This window comes from Pelophylax lessonae (assembly GCF_965119305.1).
Source record: "Pelophylax lessonae genome assembly, chromosome: 12".
NCBI classification, from domain to species: Eukaryota; Metazoa; Chordata; class Amphibia; order Anura; family Ranidae; genus Pelophylax; species Pelophylax lessonae.
This window is the reverse complement of record NC_138779.1, coordinates 113,378,479-113,396,864: the sequence shown is the minus strand read 5'-3', so window position 1 is coordinate 113,396,864 and position 18,386 is coordinate 113,378,479. Positions and strand designations below refer to the sequence as shown.

The window sequence follows — 18,386 nt, the reverse complement described above, 5'->3', positions numbered from 1 at the left end:
AAACCTTGGCCATGCGAGTTAAATGCCTAAACCTTGCAGAATTGCCCATATGTTAAAAGGTTCACTGTACGAAAGGCTAGCAGTACCTTTCAGCCGAACCCTGTCTATTCTAAGCAAACATCTCATTCTACCGTGGATATATAATAACTTAATAAGAGACTAATTTCCTTGTTACAGAATCATGCAAAAACAAACCAATGAAACACAAAAATAAGCCAATGCAAATGAATTACCAAGTGAATGCACATGCCATGTATACCATATCCATGGAGCAAGTCCATGAAAAAAGCAGTGAGCAACTTCACAGCTAGACGCTATGATCACCTTCTTTCAACAACTCCCCTCTAAATTGTTTCTTGCTAATCACAAGTTGCTTAGAAACATAAAAAGTTAGAAAAATCTGTAAAGAAAGGTTGATAAACACTTCAGCCTATAATAAACTGTTTAAAACATTTTTTCAAGTGAACGGAGGTGAATTGTTAGAGCAACAAGAAGCTGAAGCAACTGTGAATGAAGAAATGTAAGCATTGTTGTCCACAAAGTTCTCCTAGCAGTCAAGCAGTTGTTGGAGCAATCCTATCAAACAAGAAAACCATGCTGAAAATGCCATAAAGTGGAGGAGTTCACTGTAACCTATCCCTCACAGAGTTATCTAAGCCAAGAGACATAGCCAGGATAGAGAAACGACTACTGAGGGAGGCGGCTATAATTCTCTTACTCAACCAAAACAGCAAAAAGGTTTATTGTGGTGGTTTGAGCTTGAAATCAAAGGCAGTGTTACTGTAGTCTGGTAAAAATTCCAATTCTTTTTTGCAGCAAATTCAGTAGGGAGATGTCATGCCTTAAGCTAGAGGAAGTGCTGGAGGCCTTGGTAAGTAAACAAGGCTCTATAAAATATTAGCAGTGTAATATATAAGTGGGAGAAATCCCACATGTCAGATTGGACCCTTGAGGAACTGGGTTGAAGGTAATGTTTGGTCTACTACAGTTTATAAAAACATGTAAGGGCAGTCCACAGATTACATTCCTAAAACTATATTTGGCACTGTGATGAATGAACGAAAATACAGTATAACATACATACTGTATATAACATTCAAAGGTGGTACCGGGTCAAGCATTTGCTCAAGGAATCAAAAACAAATCAAACAGATGTCAAATCTGATTCTTTATTTTCAGTGCACGTGTACCCCCACTTTAAGACCAGGCTTTTTCCAGCATTTTTTGTTTGCAAGTTTAAATCAGTAATTTTTTGCTAGAAAATTACTTATAACCCCCCAAACAGTATACATTCTTTTTTATGAAAGACCCTAAGGAATAAAATGGCGATTGTTGCAATTTTTTATGTCACGCAGTATTATCCCAGCAGTTTTGCAAACACAATTTTTTTCGAAAAAAAATACACTTTAATGAATAAAAAAGAAAACACAATAGTTACTCCAATTTTCTGTATACAGTAAACCCCCCTCCATTGCGGGCGTTACGTTCCGGACCCAGCCGCGAAAAGTGAAATTCCGCGAAATAGAAAAATCCTATTAAAATGCATTGTAGGCATGTTTATTTTACTGTCACTGTACGTGTAGAAGCATTTTAAGGTCTTTAACTGCTTGCCGCCCGGGAGCGACCATTATCCTGGGAGCGTCATATGGGCACTTTAAGCAGGGCAGGAGCGCAATTGCGTGCGCGCCGCCCTGCACTGCCGGTGTCGGTGTGTCCCCGGGACACCCCCCGTCACCGGCAGGGGGAAAAAGCCAATGGGCATGGCTGTTTCCCACGTGATCGGCTGTGTTCCAATGACTGGATGAAGGCGCCCACAAGATGACTGCGCATGCGCGATCGGGAGCGCACAGCGCGGTCATGTCGGTGGCACTGTGTTCCGTAGGAACACAGCTGTCACCGGCGGTAGTAAACAGTCACTGACAGTGACTGTTTACTATGTGATCGGCTGTGAATCCATTCACAGCCGATCACAAAATGTAAACAAAGAGCAGTAACTGACTGTTACTAGCTCTTCTCTCCTCATACAGCTTCCAGTGTGAGGGGAGAAGAGCTAGAAACAGTCAGTTACTGCTCTGTACACCTGTAAAAAGTAAAAGCACAGAAATCAATGTCCCCACACAGTCCTCAGCCCCCCCCCCCAATGTCACCTGTCACCCAACAGTCACCTCATCAGTGCCCAGAAATTGACACCCATAAGGTTCACATGTGAGCGCAGCGATCGCGGGCAGAATCAGATGAAGATGACTGATGGGGTGACAGGTGACGATGACTGATGGGGTGACAGGTGACGGTGATTGATGGGGTGACAGGTGACGGGCGATGGTCACTGATGGGTGACAGGTGACGGGCGATGGTGCACGGCGGTACTGATGGCAGTCTCTGGTGACTTTAGGCTACGTTCACATGTGAGCGTAGCGATCTCGGGCAGAATCACCGCGATTCTGCCCGCGATCCGGAAATCATTGCAAATCGCGGGACGCCTGTGCGTTGCCCGTGATTTGCAATAGCACCCCAAACGCTGTGCGATGTTGCCGCCATTTCCACCTGCCGAATTGCGGTAACATCGCGCAAACAACGCATGACGCCCAAAAAAGGTACAAGAGTTTCTTTGGAGCGTCATGCGTTGTTTGCGCGATGTTACCGCGATTCGGCAGGCGGAAATCGCAGCAACATCGCACAGCGTTTGGGGTGCTATTGCAAATCACGGGCAACGCACAGGCGCCCCGCGATTTGCAATGATTTCTGGATCGCGGGCAGAATTGCAGTGATTCTGCCCGAGATCGCTACGCTCACATGTGAACGTAGCCTAAAGTCACCAGAGACTGCCATCAGTACCGCCGTGCACCATCGCCCGTCACCTGTCACCCATCAGTGACCATCGCCCGTCACCTGTCACCCCATCAATCACCGTCACCTGTCACCCCATCAGTCATCGTCACCTGTCACCCCATCAGTCATCTTCATCTGTCACCCTATCAATCATCGTCACTTGACACCCCATCAGTGATCGTCACTTGTCACCCCATCAATCATCGTCACATGTCACCCCGTCAGTGATTGTCATCTGTCACCCCATCAATCATCGTCACTTGTCACCTCATCAATCATCGTCACCTGTCACCTCATCAATCATCATCACCTGTCACCTCATCAATCATCGTCACCTGTCACCCCATCAGTCATCGTCACCTGTCACCCCATCAGTCATCGTCACCTGTCACCCCATCAGTCATTGTCACCTGTCACCCCATCAGTCATCGTCACCTGTTTGCCATATGCATGCAATCACTTACTGACCGCCTAACGACTATATGCGTCGGCCATTAAAAGCTAAATACTGGGGTTATGGCAGCAGATAGCCCCCATAACCCCGGTATTTTTTGAAACGGCGGGCGGTCGGCTTTCAGATAAGGGTGGTCCCAGTGGCAGGTTCGCCGCAGAATTACCCTTACGGTGCAGGGGAAGAGGTGCCCCTCCCCCTCCTGCCGCGTCCCAGACGTTTTCCCAGCTTACCGGACCCGCCGGCAGCGGGGAAAACTATCCGGTCCCGGATCCTCAGAGACAGGAAGTCGAGTGAGGGCAAGATGGCCCTCACTCGACTCTATGGTCTTGGAGGACCGGAGCTACGTCAAAAGACGTTGCCTAGCAACCGGTTTAAAGGGCCGCTTTTTTTTTTTTCCTCTTTCAACAATTTTTTTTTTTTTTCTTTTTTAGTGTAGTTGTGAGGTGTGAGGTCTTTTTGACCCCAGATCTCACAATAAAGAGGACCTGTCATGCCTATTTCTATTACAAGGGATGTTTACATTCCTTGTAATAGGAATAAAAATGATCAAAACATTTTTTTTTTTAAACTGTGTAAAAATAAAAAAATAATAAATAAAATAAATAGGAAAAAAAAAAATTAAAGCGCCCTGTCCCTGTTAGCTCGCGCGCAGAAGCAAACGCATACGCAAGTCCCGCCCACATATGTAAACGGTGTTCAAACCATACATGTGAGGTATCGCCGCGATCGTTAGAGCGAGAACAAAAATTTGAGCCCTAGACCTCCTCTGTAACTCTAAGCTAGTAACCTGCAGAAATTTTTTAAATGTTGCCTATGGGGATTTTTAAGTACCAATGTTTGGCGCCATTCTGTGAGCATGCGCAATTTTGAAGCATGACATATTGGGTATCTAATTACTCAGCGTAACATTATCTTTCACATTATGGAAAAAAATTGGGCTAAATTTACTGTTTTCTTATTTTTTAGTTCAAAAAAGTGAATTTTTTTTAAAAAAAATTGCATTTGGAAGACTGCTGCGCAAATATGGTGTGATAAAAAATATTGCAACGATCTCCATTTTATTCACTAGGGTCTCTGCTAAAAAAAAATATATAATGTTTGGGGGTTCCAAGTAGTTTTCTAGCAAAAAAAATGATTTTAGCTTGTAAACACCAAGTGTCAAAAATAGGCCCAGTCTTAAAGTGGATAAATGGACAACTTTGTGTAAAGCGCTACTTGGATGTTAGGCCTATGTATGTGGCCAGGCTGTGAAAAAGTGTTACACATGTGGTATCGCCATACTCAGGAGGAATAGCAGAATGTATTTTGGGGTGCAATTTTTGCTATGTACATGCTATGTGTTAGAAATATTGCATAAATGGACAGCTTTGTGTAAAAAAAAAATGTGTTTTAATTTTCTTTCCACATTTTACAAAAACTTGTGGAAAAAAATGACATATCCAAAAGACTCATTATGCCTCAAAAATTATACGTTGGGCTGTTTGCTTTCCAAAATGGGGTCATTTTATGGGGGTTTCCATTGTCCTGGTGCTCCAGGGCCTTCAAAAGTGCGATAGGTTGTCAGGAAATTATATGTGTAATTTGTGCTCCTAGAATGCCGGACGCTGCTACTTGGATGTTAGGCCTCTGTATGTGGCCAGGCTGTGAAAAAGTCTCACACATGTGGTATCGCCATACTCAGGAGGAGTAGTAGAATGTGTTTTGGGGTGTAGTTGCAAGTATACATGTGCTGTGTGAGAAAAATAACCTGTTAATACGGCAATTTGTAAAAAAAAAAAAAAATCTTCATTTTGCAAAGCATTGTGGGAAAAAATTACAACTTCAAAAAACTCACCATGCCCCTTATTAAATACCTTGGAATGTCTACTTTCCAAAAAGGGGTCATTTGGGGGGTATTTGTACTTTCCTGACTTTTGAGTGTCTCAAGAAATAAGATAGGCCTTCAGTACATCAGGTGTGATCAAGTGTGATCAATTTTCAATGATTCGCACCATAGCTTGTGGACTCTATAACTTTCACAAAGACCAAATAATATACACTCACTTGGGTTATTTTTACCAAAGATAAGTAGCAGTATAAATTTTGGCCAAAATTTGTGAAGAAAAATGACTAATTTGCAAAATTTTATGACAGAAACAAAGAAAAATGTGTTTTTTCACGATATTTTCACTCTTTTTTTATTTATAGCACAAAAAATAAAAAACACAGTATTGATCAAATACCATCAAAAGAAAGCTCTATTTATGTGAAAAAAAGGACACAATTTTTGTATGGGTACAGTGTTGCATGACTGAGTAATTCTCAGTCAAAGTGTGGGAGCGCTGAAAGCTGAAAATCGGTCTGGGCAGGAAGGGGGTGAAAGTGCACTGAAGGGAAGTGGTTAAACACACTTTTAAAACAATAGAAACTCATTTAAACACATAAAAGATACTAAAAGACATAGCAAGAGCTATGGAAAACACAAAAATATTTCATTTTTAATGATTTATATAGTAAAATAACATTACAAAAAAAACGCGAATTACCGGGACCGCAAAAACTGAACCACGATGGAGCGGGGGATTACTGTAATGTGAAAGATAATTATTCTGACTCCAACTGTTGTAATAGTGACGTATCCCTTGCTGAGGCCTATGCCTGGCCTGTATAAGCAGATATAATCACAGCGGACAGCCGTTTCATCAGCTTGGGTCTTTATTGCTAGCAGCAGGTATACAATATCTCACAAAGATGAGTACACTACTCACATTTTTGTAAATATTTTTTATTATATCTTTTAATGTGACAATAATGAAGAAATTACACTTTGCTGCAATGTAAAGTAGTGCGTGTACAGCTTGTATAACAGTGTAAATTTGCTGTTCCCTCAAAATAACTCAACACACAGCCATTAATGTCTAAACAGCTGGCAAAAAAAGTGAGTACACCCCTCAGTGGAAATGTCCAAATTGGGCCCAAAGTGTCAATATTTTGTGTGGCCACCATTATTTTCCAGCACTGCCTTAACCCTCTTGGGCATTGAGTTCACCAGAGCTTCACAGATTGCCACTGTAGTCCTCTTCCACTCCTCCATGATGACATTATGGAGCTGGTGGATGTTAGAGACCTTGCACTCCTCCACCTTTCATTTGAGGATGCCCCACAGATGCTCAATAGGGTTTAAGTCTGGAGACATGCTTGGCCAGTCCATCACATTTACCCTCAGCTTCTTTAGCAAGGCAGTGGTCATCTTGAAGGTGTGTTTGAGGTCATTATCATGTTAGAATACTGCCCTACAGCCCAGTCTCCGAAGGTAGGGGATCGTGCTCTGCTTCAGTATGTCACTGTACATGTTGGCATTCATGATTCTCTCAATCAAATGTAGCTCCTCAGTGCTGGCAGCACTCATGCCGCCCTAGACCATGACACACTCACCACCATGCTTGACTGTAGGCAAGACACACTTAGCACTATAGCATAATAGCAGACAACAAGATGTGGCAGATGAATGAAAGACAGTATTTGCAAGTCATACGCGGTAATGTGTTCCCCGATACAAGCAGATTGCAAGAGGCCAAGACAGATGTGACCATGTCTTATCCAAAGTATAATGAAGGAAAAGGAAAAGGAAATACATCACAGGTGGGAGGGAAAACAGAAAAGAAAACAGAAAGGACAGGTGCAAAAACCAAAATAACCACAAGATGGCAGTATAACAACCAATTTTATAGAAGTCAAATAACAATGGCTTATGAAAATGAATTATATAAATTCTCACACAACATGTGTAACAGCACAATAATGCTACACTGAGTAAATAGATACCGAACATGTCATGCTTTAAAATTGCGCACGTTCCTGGAATTGCGACATTTTTTTTAATCTCTCTCTTTAATTTTGTCATGATGTCGCTCCAGTCCTCCAAGGCCATAGAGTCGAACAAAGAGTGTTAACTCTTTGATCGCCTATGGAAGCAGATGGTCACACCATTGGATCATTTCTCAGGTGAACCAGCGGTAACAGTAATCCAGAGGAACACCGGCCGCTTCTGAAACTGGCCCAGCGCCTCATGAGCCACTCAGACTGGATTCATGAGAAAGCCAGTCATCTGCTGAAAGAAGATATCAGCCATAACCCCGGTAAACCACTTGCAGGCCACAACGTATATACAGTGCCTTGCGAAAGTATTCGGCCCCCTTGAACTTTGCAACCTTTTGCCACATTTCAGGCTTCAAACATAAAGATATAAAACTGTAATTTTTTGTGAAGAATCAACAACAAGTGGGACGCAATCATGAAGTAGAACGAAATTTATTGGATATTTCAAACTTTGTTAACAAATAAAAAACTGAATAATTGGGCGTGCAAAATTATCCAGCCCCTTTACTTTCAGTGCAACAAACTCTCTCCGGAAGTTCAGTGAGGATCTCTGAATGATCCAATGTTGACCTAAATGACTAATTATGATAAATAGAATCCACCTGTGTGTAATCAAGTCTCCGTATAAATGCACCTGCACTGTGATAGTCTCAGAGGTCCGCTTAAAGAGCAGAGAACATCATGAAGAACAAGGAACACACCAGGCAGGCCTGAGATACTGTTGTGGAGAAGTTTAAAGCCGATTTGAATACAAAAAGATTTCCCAAGCTTTAAACATCCCAAGGAGCACTGTACAAGCTATAATACTGAAATGGAAGGAGTATCAGACCACTGCAAATCTACGAAGACTTGGTCGTCCCTCTAAACTTTCAGCTCATACAAGGAGAAGACTGATCAGAGATGCAGCCAAGAGGCCCATGATCACTCTGGATGAACTGCAGAGATCTACAGCTGAGGTGGGAGACTCTGTCCATAGGACAACAATCAGTTGTGGTTAAATCAATGGTTAAAATTGATGGGAAGATGGATGGAGCCAAATACAGGACCATTCTAGAAGAAAACCAGATGGAGTCTGAAAAAGACCTGAGACTGGGACGGAGATTTGTCTTCCAACAAGACAATGATCCAAAACACAATGCAAAATCTAAAATGGAATGGTTCACAAATAAACATATCCAGGTGTTAGAATGGCCAAGTCAAAGTGCAGACCTAAATCCATTCGAGAATCTGTGGAAATGAACTGAAAACTGCTGTTCACAAACGCTCTCCATCCAACCTCACTGAGCTTGAGCTGTTTTGCAAGAAGGAATGGGCAAAAAAATTTCAGTCTCTCGATGTGCAAAACTGATAGAGACATACCCCAAGCGACTTACAGCTGTAATCGCAGCAAAAGGTGGCGCTACAAAGTATTAACTTAAGGGGGCTGAATAATTTTGCACGCCCAATTTTTCAGTTTTTTATTTGTTAAAAAAGTTTGAAATATCCAATAAATTTTGTTCCACTTCATGATTGTGTCCCACTTGTTGTTGATTCTTCACAAAAAATTACAGTTTTATATCTTTATGTTTGAAGCCTGAAATGTGGCAAAAGGTCGCAAAGTTCAAGGGGGGCGAATACTTTCGCAAGGCACTGTATACGTATTGTGGTCGGCAAGTGGTTAAAAGTTAACAGAAGAGCAATAACATTCAAGCTTTTTACTACTAATGTAACCCACCCTCCAAGACTACTTCTTTTTTAAAATGAAAACATGGAATACAAGTCTGACATTTTTGCAGAAAAAGGCTGTTAAAATTTGTATGATCCAGTAGCAAACAGGTTTGTCAAAAAGGTCTTTAGCTTCAGGGTTTTAGGAATAGTAGATTTCAGATATGACAAAGAATCAAGAGTATAACTTTATTTTTAACTTTGAGTTTATCAAAAATGTGTCCAAAAACACAAAACAGCTACTGGCACTGAAGTTTTTTTATACTAATCAAACCCTGTGTGTGAATGAAACACCCAACAAGTTTTACATTTTCCTAAAGGAATAGACCCCTCTTAGTGATTATCCTCACTTAGCTAGCAGAAGGATCCCAGAAATGTTTTTCCAATCACTGCATATAGGTTTGGAGAAAGGAACATGGATGCTTTTCTGGTACATTTGGTTGAGATAAAGGTTAGTAGGTTGGGAAGAATTAATTTGGAAAGTTTTTGTTCCTGCAATTAAGTTGGTTCAGGCCATGCCCACAAAGCTGAATATGGTAAAGTGAGTAGGCCTCAAATAAACAGCTAAATAATAAAATTAAAAAAAGCATGAAGCCCAAAGAACCATATCCTTTTTTCGACAATCTAAATGTGATGAAAATTCTAATACTAAACACACATGGGATTGTGTTAGTTTTAAAAATATGTGACACTTGCCCTTAAAGTTTCAGTATTGCAAATAATAATCTTAACACAAACAGCAAAGGCACACTTCACTAAGTGATATTTTACCACATCAGAGTATGCAGTAAAATAACGCACAACGTTAATAAAAAAAAAAAAAAACTGTGTAATTCACGAATAAACGCTCCTTAAAACCTTGCATGCATTATCTTTCTGAAGTATGCCTTAAATACCACATTAAGCCTCTGTACTTTCCCGGGTCGCACTTACCTTTTAGAAGAAATACTTACGTTGAAAATTTCTTCTCCAGCGCTGCCATCTCGGATGTGGGCAGCTGAAGCCAGCGCGTCCTCTTCTGCGTTCTCTTCTGTGTCCTCTTCTCCCAGAATGCGCCTGCACCGGCCCCGCTTGTCACTTCGGGTGCGGGCGCGTCATCCCTCCACAGCTTCTGGGAATGCCCAGAAGCTGTTTAGCAGGGAATGAGGCGCCGGCACCGGAACTGACGAGCGGGGCCGGTGCAGGCGCATTGATTCCTGGGAGCGATGACGTTCAGCTCCCAGGAATCAATGCAAACAGGAAGTGACAGCGTGGGCCGCGGCCGCAGAGGGAGGAAGTGGAAGAAAGGTATATATAAAGAGTATATTTTCTTCAATACAAGGTAAGTAAACAAAAAACAAAACAAGGTAAGTAAACAAAAAAAAAATCGTAACTATCCATTTGTTTTTCAGGTGACCAAGAGCAAGCGGATGGCCCAAAATCGATTATGTCGATTTTGTGGCCGGAACTCCGCTTGAAACATGACCTGCCATTGTCTTGGATTTGTGGGGGGGGGGGGCAGGGTTCTTGACAAAAAAACTGTTATAATACTGATGTTATATCATCAGCATAGAATCCTAAGCATTGTGAACTTAATTTTGACACTATAGACATGAATGTGAATAACTGATAGACCGATAGAGGTGACTATAAGATGCCCTAGCTTCAGGAAGACCCCATTGTATACACTTTCCCAGATATTCAGGTGTCTGGAGACAAACTGTAGTTTTACCATGATGGTGGGTATTGGTGAAATAATGAAATCCCTCTGTAGGATGGGTATTTGGCTACCCCACCCCATATATACAGTACATTAGAGGAAAAGACTTCTGAAAACCGAAGACCGTGCTTCAGATAGAAACTAGAACATCTATTTACTAAAAAAAAACATTACATTTTTTGATTTACCTCTCCAGCATCTACCAAATACTGAAATATTTATTTTTCAATGGACTAAATCTGTAAATGCTAAATTTCTCTATTTGTAGCTTTAGTTTGGGCTCCTAGATTATTCTTGGTATATAATGCCTCATACCCTGACATTTTTCTCTGGATCATCTGGGGTGTTAGATGTAAGTGTCAAGTGGATATTTTCCTTTCTTTCACAAAATTGAACATGATGGATGTCTCTTAACGAACCCAGCTATGTAACAGGTAGGGCATGAGAGAAAATGCTGGAGCCCTAATTCTAGCCTGTGCAAAGAGTTACACATTTTTTTTTAACATTTAATAATTTATTTGCCCTAATTATATAGCACCAACATATTATGTAGCCATGTAAAGAATACAGTAAATGTAGATCCATTCATATAATTAATTCAGTTCTTATTTTATCCACGTCTTTATACTTTTTTTTTTTACACATAGCTGTGCAGCCAGCTTGTCAATCACTGCCTCCCAAGCTTAAAACTGGAGAGATCAATGGCAAACTGTCAAGCGATTGCTTTCAGTGTATTTTGTTTGATAGGCCATTAAGTGAGAAGGCTTGCTGCCAGCTATTTGGAGAAAACAATCGTGAAAGATTAGGTCACTTTGCAATTAAATAGATTGGTCTCTACCAAAGGAATGGGTTTCCCCATCAGTATTTTTTACAGATCCCAATTATCCAATTTAAAATCCTGGTGTAGATTACAGATATGTGTTTTTATGCCTGCATCTCTGTCTTTATCTCTCTCTTTCTTACTAGATAGATAGATAGATAGATAGATAGATAGATAGATAGATAGATAGATAGATAGATAGATAGATAGATAGATAGATAGATAGATAGATAGATAGATAGATAGATAGATAGATAGATAGATAGATAGATAGATAGATAGATAGATAGATAGATAGATAGATAGATAGATAGATAGATAGATAGATAGATAGATAGATAGATAGATAGATAGATAGATAGATAGATAGATAGATAGATAGATAGATAGATAGATAGATAGATAGATAGATAGACAGACAGACAGACAGACAGACAGACAGACAGACAGACAGACAGACAGACAGACAGACAGACAGACAGACAGACAGACAGACAGATAGACAGATAGACAGATAGACAGATAGACAGATAGACAGATAGACAGATAGATAGATAGATAGATAGATAGATAGATAGATAGATAGATAGATAGATAGATAGATAGATAGATAGATAGATAGACAGACAGACAGCCAGACAGACAGACAGACAGACAGACAGACAGACAGACAGACAGACAGACAGATAGACAGATAGACAGATAGATAGATAGATAGATAGATAGATAGATAGATAGATAGATAGATAGATAGATAGATAGATAGATAGATAGATAGATAGATAGATAGACAGACAGACAGACAGACAGACAGACAGACAGACAGACAGACAGACAGATAGACAGATAGACAGATAGACAGATAGATAGATAGATAGATAGATAGATAGATAGATAGATAGATAGATAGATAGATAGATAGATAGATAGATAGACAGACAGCCAGACAGACAGACAGACAGACAGACAGACAGACAGATAGACAGATAGACAGATAGACAGATAGACAGATAGATAGATAGATAGATAGATAGATAGATAGATAGATAGATAGATAGATAGATAGATAGATAGATAGATAAAGGGCCATACACACTATAAGATTTTCTGAAGATTTTTTCCTTTAGACTTACCAAAACCATATAATATGAGGTCAAACCTAAACACTTTCAATTTGTATGCAATCTGGCAGGCCCTTGCACTACACAGAAAAGGTAAATCTGAAGGAAATCTAACCACAAAAGTTGGATAGTGTGTATCCAGCTTTAGATAGACAGATAGGCAGGCAGGCAGGCAGACGACAATGGGGGGGGGGGGGGAATGTGTTTTACAACAAACGTTCAGGTACTTCTGACTTTTTCCAAGCTACTAAAGCAGATAGAGGCGAATATTTACAGATTTTAGAGAATGTAACAGCATTTAAAACCATGTCAGTTAAAAAAAAATAAAAAATTATTACATCTGTGACAGTAAAAAAAAAATTAAAATACAGTGTAATTGGTTAACACAAACAAGCGATTGAACTTAAAGCGGAGTTCCAGCCTAAACACACACTCACCTGTCCAACGGTCCAGCGATGCGGCCGCACAAAGCCTTCGCTCTTCTCCCTCTCTGCTCTGTGGAGCCGGCATCACTGGTGTGGGCACCCGGCTGTGACAGTTTGCGGCTTCACAGTGTAACGTTCATGCGTTTTTGTTAATGGATGGATTTTCAGCTGCAGAATTATCACACTCAGTAGCCTTGTAGAGATACTGTTGAATAAACCTATCCAACTCTCAGGACTTCATCACGGTGTACAGCCTGTTATGCAATATACATATACTCAATCAGATGTTTTAGTGGAGGGATAGAACATATGAGAATGTATAGATGAGAGACAGGTTGTATGGTGATTACTAGGAGTAATATTAGGAGAGTTGCAGGTGATGGTAAAGCAGATAGGTTCTGATGTCTAGTATAGTGCAGATGGTAAGAGGACACAGATGGAGTATACTTAGACAGAGTAACCTAGTGCAAGGATAGTTGAAGGTAGTCCCAAGAGCTAACAGTCTATGCAGATGGTATGGAATAGATAGATAGATAGATAGTCCTGGTAATTGCAGTAGATGACAGTAGGAGATTGGTTAGTAAGGAATCCCCTGTGGGGTACTTATCACTTAGATAGGTTAGTAGTAACAATGTCCATAGATAGAGAGGTGATCCCGTAGCGAGATACGGATCAGCGGCGAGGTTCCGGCGTCAGTTCAGCAAAGGAAATGTCAGCAGCTCCGACTTCACAGGAGAAGGTGCGGTGAACATGTGGTTTGAACGAGCGATGAGTGAGAGAAAGCCGGCGATTGAAATAGCCGCTCATATCGGCGCTCGGCAATGATGTCATCCGGTCTTAAAGGTATATGTGTTTCTTGTTACACAAGATGGGACGCAATTAGCAAAGGAGAAATATGGAACAAGGGTACCAGAGGTACCAGAACATTACACACAGCCGGGTACGCACTGCGCATGCTCAAGTTGCGCTACGCGACGTGATTGGCCGGCAATCTTCTGGGACCTCTGACATGTCCCAGAAGATTGCAGGGAGGGAGGGGAAGAGGAGAACTTCCGCTCAGGGCGCCGCGGCACTCCAAGCGGAAGTGGGAGCGGGTACCTGTCATACTAGGTACCCACTCCCCCCCCAAAAAATGACATGCCAAATGTGGCATGTCAGGGGGTTAGAACTACCTAAAGCGGAAGTTCCAATTTTGGGTGGAACTCCGCTTTAAAGCAGAACTTAAACCTCAATTGTTTCCCAGGCTGCAAACACGGTAACATATTAACTAGTAGGAACTGCAGCGTGGAACCTTGCACAAAGCTGTGGAGTGACGAACCGCAGGAAAGCCGGGTCGCAGTTCGACTGTCCAGATAGCCGAAGCACAGAGAATTTAAACCCGTGCTGCAACATTCACCAGTTCAATAAAGAGTAAAATATCCGATTTATTACTGTCAATGCAGTCTGGCTGCATTACATTACTAATAATCATTAATAAATTGTAAGGGTTCAATAGGGCTTTAAAGTGTCTTTTTTTTTTTTCTTAATTTCCTGACTGGGGGGAATTATTTAATTTTCTAAGAAAATCTAGCAATTTCCACAGACAGATGCAAGTTACCTATCCCTGGAGTCCGTTTTGCTGGGGAGAATACAATTGTCAGCATATGTCACTGCCTATCACCCATCTTTATAAATTCCATTCACAGAGAAATGAAGCCCATAGAGATTCATTAATTCTGCAATGTGGGATTATGTGTAGTGTCCAAGCTTAAGTTTCTATGTCATCTGTCATTTTATGCATTGATTCACATACTGTTACATATGAGTCAGCAAAAAACAATGTTAACCAATTAGAGTGTGAGAAATGGAATATTGAACCCCTTAACCAGCTCACTAGGACAAAGGTGAAGAACCTGTTTCCATTATATAGTTCCACACGACCTCTCTCCATTTTTTGCACTTTCTGGGTTACTAGGGACCTAGCAACCACCAGCAGTGTTTTAAAGTGAGAACAGTTGCATGATTGCGTATCATCTTATATTTTTACAGATGAAGTCAATTTCATACAAGATCTTAGCATCGAAGAACTATATCCAGAGTCATTTGGATTTCTGACGTATCAAGGTTCCATGACCATTCCTCCGTGCTACGAGACAGTGACTTGGATTATAATTGATAGGCCTCTGAACATCACTTCAATGCAGGTACAGTATTTTGGATGTTTTTCCAGTACTAACAGAATCCTTTGAACCATTTCAATGTGTGTTCAACTGTGGTAAAGAAGAAAGAGCTAAAAAGATTGTGAGATTCTTGTTTTATGCTACTGTCTTCAGTCTGTGGATGACTACGATCCAAAGTATTGACAATGAATATGCAGCTAATTACAATTTGCTGTTATTATAAGCTTTAATATTTGCAAACTCTACCATTTGGGTTAAATTGAAGGTGATTCTAGAATAAATTTGAGTTTATATTTCTTTGAGGCATGCAAATAAATTAATTATAAAAGCAATCGTTGTAACTAATATGTAACATGAGGATACATATTGTATGACTGAACGTTTGTAACTTCTCAAGAATCAGAAAATGCAAACAGAAAAACACAGTGAGCTAAATATTTTTTTTTTTTTTTTTTTAATTTAAACTTAATCAAAAACAGAGTAATAGGATCCTTTTTTTTGTCACAAAAATGACAAAAGATTTTTGTCATTGAAAATAAATAGCAAATAAAGAAAAAATAACGTAGCGTATACAATTTGGACACAAGTCATATTGGAATTATACTTTATTGAAAATTACCTTTTCTTTTCAATCTGCAGCCGCTGTCGTTTTCTGAAAATGCAATACAATATGGCTACCTGGAGGTGTTCTGTACACAGAATGTGTCTGGAACACACACCAGAAACATACTTTCCTGCCTGTGATTGGCTCACCAATTTTACCAAAAGTCTGCCCTAAGATACAAGTCAGATTATGGCATCCCCTGCAACAAAAATGTATTTTTTGGTAAGATACTCCCAATAGGAACATGTCTAAAGGAATGCATACCCAGCAGATTTTCTCATTAGTGCACTGCAGCTGCACAGCTGATTAATAAATTATGAAACCACTCCCATTAGACCCATGCAGCACAGAGGAAAAAGCAGTGGTTTCTTTAGAATAACAAAAGGTAGGAATCTGCAACAAAGGTTGTTATAATCCTTGCAATGCACATTGATCACCTAGAGGGGAATTTTTTTCTCAACAAAAGTGGAGTTACGCTTTAAAGAGACATTAAACCTATGTGAGCATGCTTTATTATATACAGTATGTAGTACATGGTAGCATTAAAACCAAGACACCTCCATTGATGAATTAGAAGGCTTTTTTGGTTTTTGGGACGGTCAGCTGATCCTTCCTCGTGTCTCCAGGAAATTCCTTTGCAATTCACATGCAATTCAGTGCGGTGCAATTAAAGCACATTCATATTGAATAGGCTCAAATTGCACCGTATTGCACCACATATGTGCAGGCGCTCTTTTTAGAGACGCACCGCAAATGGATCCAATAGTTGTTGTATACCAATCAATCTAGTGCAGGTGATACATTTTAGAGCTACACTACCAAAGTAAATACACTCAAAAGCCTCTTTATTAGGTACGCACACGCAGTTTCTGAAGATTTGTTGGCTGCTCATCCATGAGGGGAATCCCCCGTTCCACCACATCCCAAAGGTGCTCCATTGGATTGAGATCTGGTGACTGTGGAGGCCCTTCTAGTATAGTGAACTCATTGTCATGTTCAAGAAGCCAGTTTGAGATGATTTGAGCTTTGTGACATGGTGCATTATCTTGCTGGAAGAACCCATCAGAAGATGGATACACTGTAGTCATTAACCTCTCTAGCGGTATTCCCGAGTGTGGCTCGAAGTTAAATTTCAGTGCCAAAAGCGGTAACCCCGATCCACACTCTGGGTACCGCTAGGAAGATCGCTGGATCCTGGTAGAGGGGTTACTTACCTTGTCACCGGGATCCAGCGATGTATCCCGGTGGCCGGATCTTCCTCCTGATGCTCTGTGCCCCGGCTTCCGTCTCCTGCGACGTGACGTTCGCAGGGGGGTGGAACCGGCAGCAAATTCAAAATTAAAGCACACCAAACACACTGATACATTACAAAATGAAATAAAATCGATATATGTATATCTACAGTGTATATACAGTATATAGATATATATATATATATATATATATATACATACATACATACATGCATACATACATACTTATATATATATATTATATACTTATATTATAATTTATGATTTTGTGTTTCAAACTTTATCATACCCGAGATGTTATAAAGAAGAACGCACAGTAAAAAAAAATCATATGTAAATAGTTGGTTTGGGCCGCTCATTCTTAAGAATTACATGCAAAATAATGGTACTGCTTTCAGCACCTAAAATCAGAAAGAATCATACCGCCAGGGAGGTTAAGGGACGGACACATGGTCAGCAACATAACTCAGGTAGGCTGTGGCATTTAAACAATGTTCAGTTGGTTCTAAGGGGCCCAAAGTGTGCCAAGAAAGTGTCCCCCACACCATTACACCATCACCATTACACCATCACCATCAGCCTGAACCATTGATACAAGGCAGGATGGATCCATGCTTTCATGTTGTTTACACCAAATTCTGAACCTACCATTTGAATGTCACAGCTGAAATCAAGACTTATCAGACCAGGCAATGTTTTTCCAATCTTCTATTGTCCAATTTTGGCGAGCCTGTATGAATTGTAGCCTCAGTTTCCTGTTCTTAGCTGACAGAAGTGGCATTCGGTGTGTTCTTCTGCTGCTGTAGCCATTCTGCTTCAAGGTTCGATGTGCTCTGCATTCAGAGATGGTATTCTGCTTACCTTGGTTGTAACGAGTGCATATTTGAGTTACTGTTGCCTTTTTATCATCTCAAACCAGTCTGCCCATTCTACTCTGACCTCTGACATCAACAAGGCATTTTCCTCCACACAACTGCTGTTCACTGGATATTTTTCCTTTTTCATACCATTCTCTGTAAACCCTAGTGATGGTAGATCAGCAGTTTTTGAAATACTCAGACTAGCCCGTCTAGCACCAACAACTTTACAACGTTCACAGTCGCTTAGATAACCTTTCTTCCCCATTCTGATGATCGGTTTGAACTTCAGCATGTTGTCTTTACATGTCTAGATGCCTAAATGCATTGAGTTGCTGCCATATGATTGGCTGATTAGCAATTTGTGTTAATAAAGTAATTGAACAGCAATTATTGTACCTAATAAAGTGGCCGATGAGTATCTCAAGTGTACAATTACTACATGAAACAAACAAAGATAAAATTCCCAGTTCAATTTGCCAACCAGTCTGCTTACCAACCAAATTGGCCTGTCTAACAGTTTGCGTCAATACAGGGGTTTAGTTAGCACACATTTGCAAACGCATGTGAAAGCTGCAGGGCCACGTCAAGGCTCCCTGTTAC

The 18,386-nt window shown here is 40.6% G+C and overlaps 1 protein-coding gene across 1 annotated transcript in view; it reads left to right on the top strand.

The window, feature by feature from the left end:
• The window catches only part of LOC309567861 (carbonic anhydrase-related protein 10-like), a 756,243-nt gene that overhangs the window by 669,543 nt on the left and 68,314 nt on the right, over positions 1-18,386 (top strand). The window contains exon 7 of the mRNA XM_082273365.1: positions 14,939-15,093. Within this exon, the coding sequence (XP_082129491.1) occupies positions 14,939-15,093 (155 nt within the window). The remainder of the gene's footprint in view (positions 1-14,938; positions 15,094-18,386) is intronic.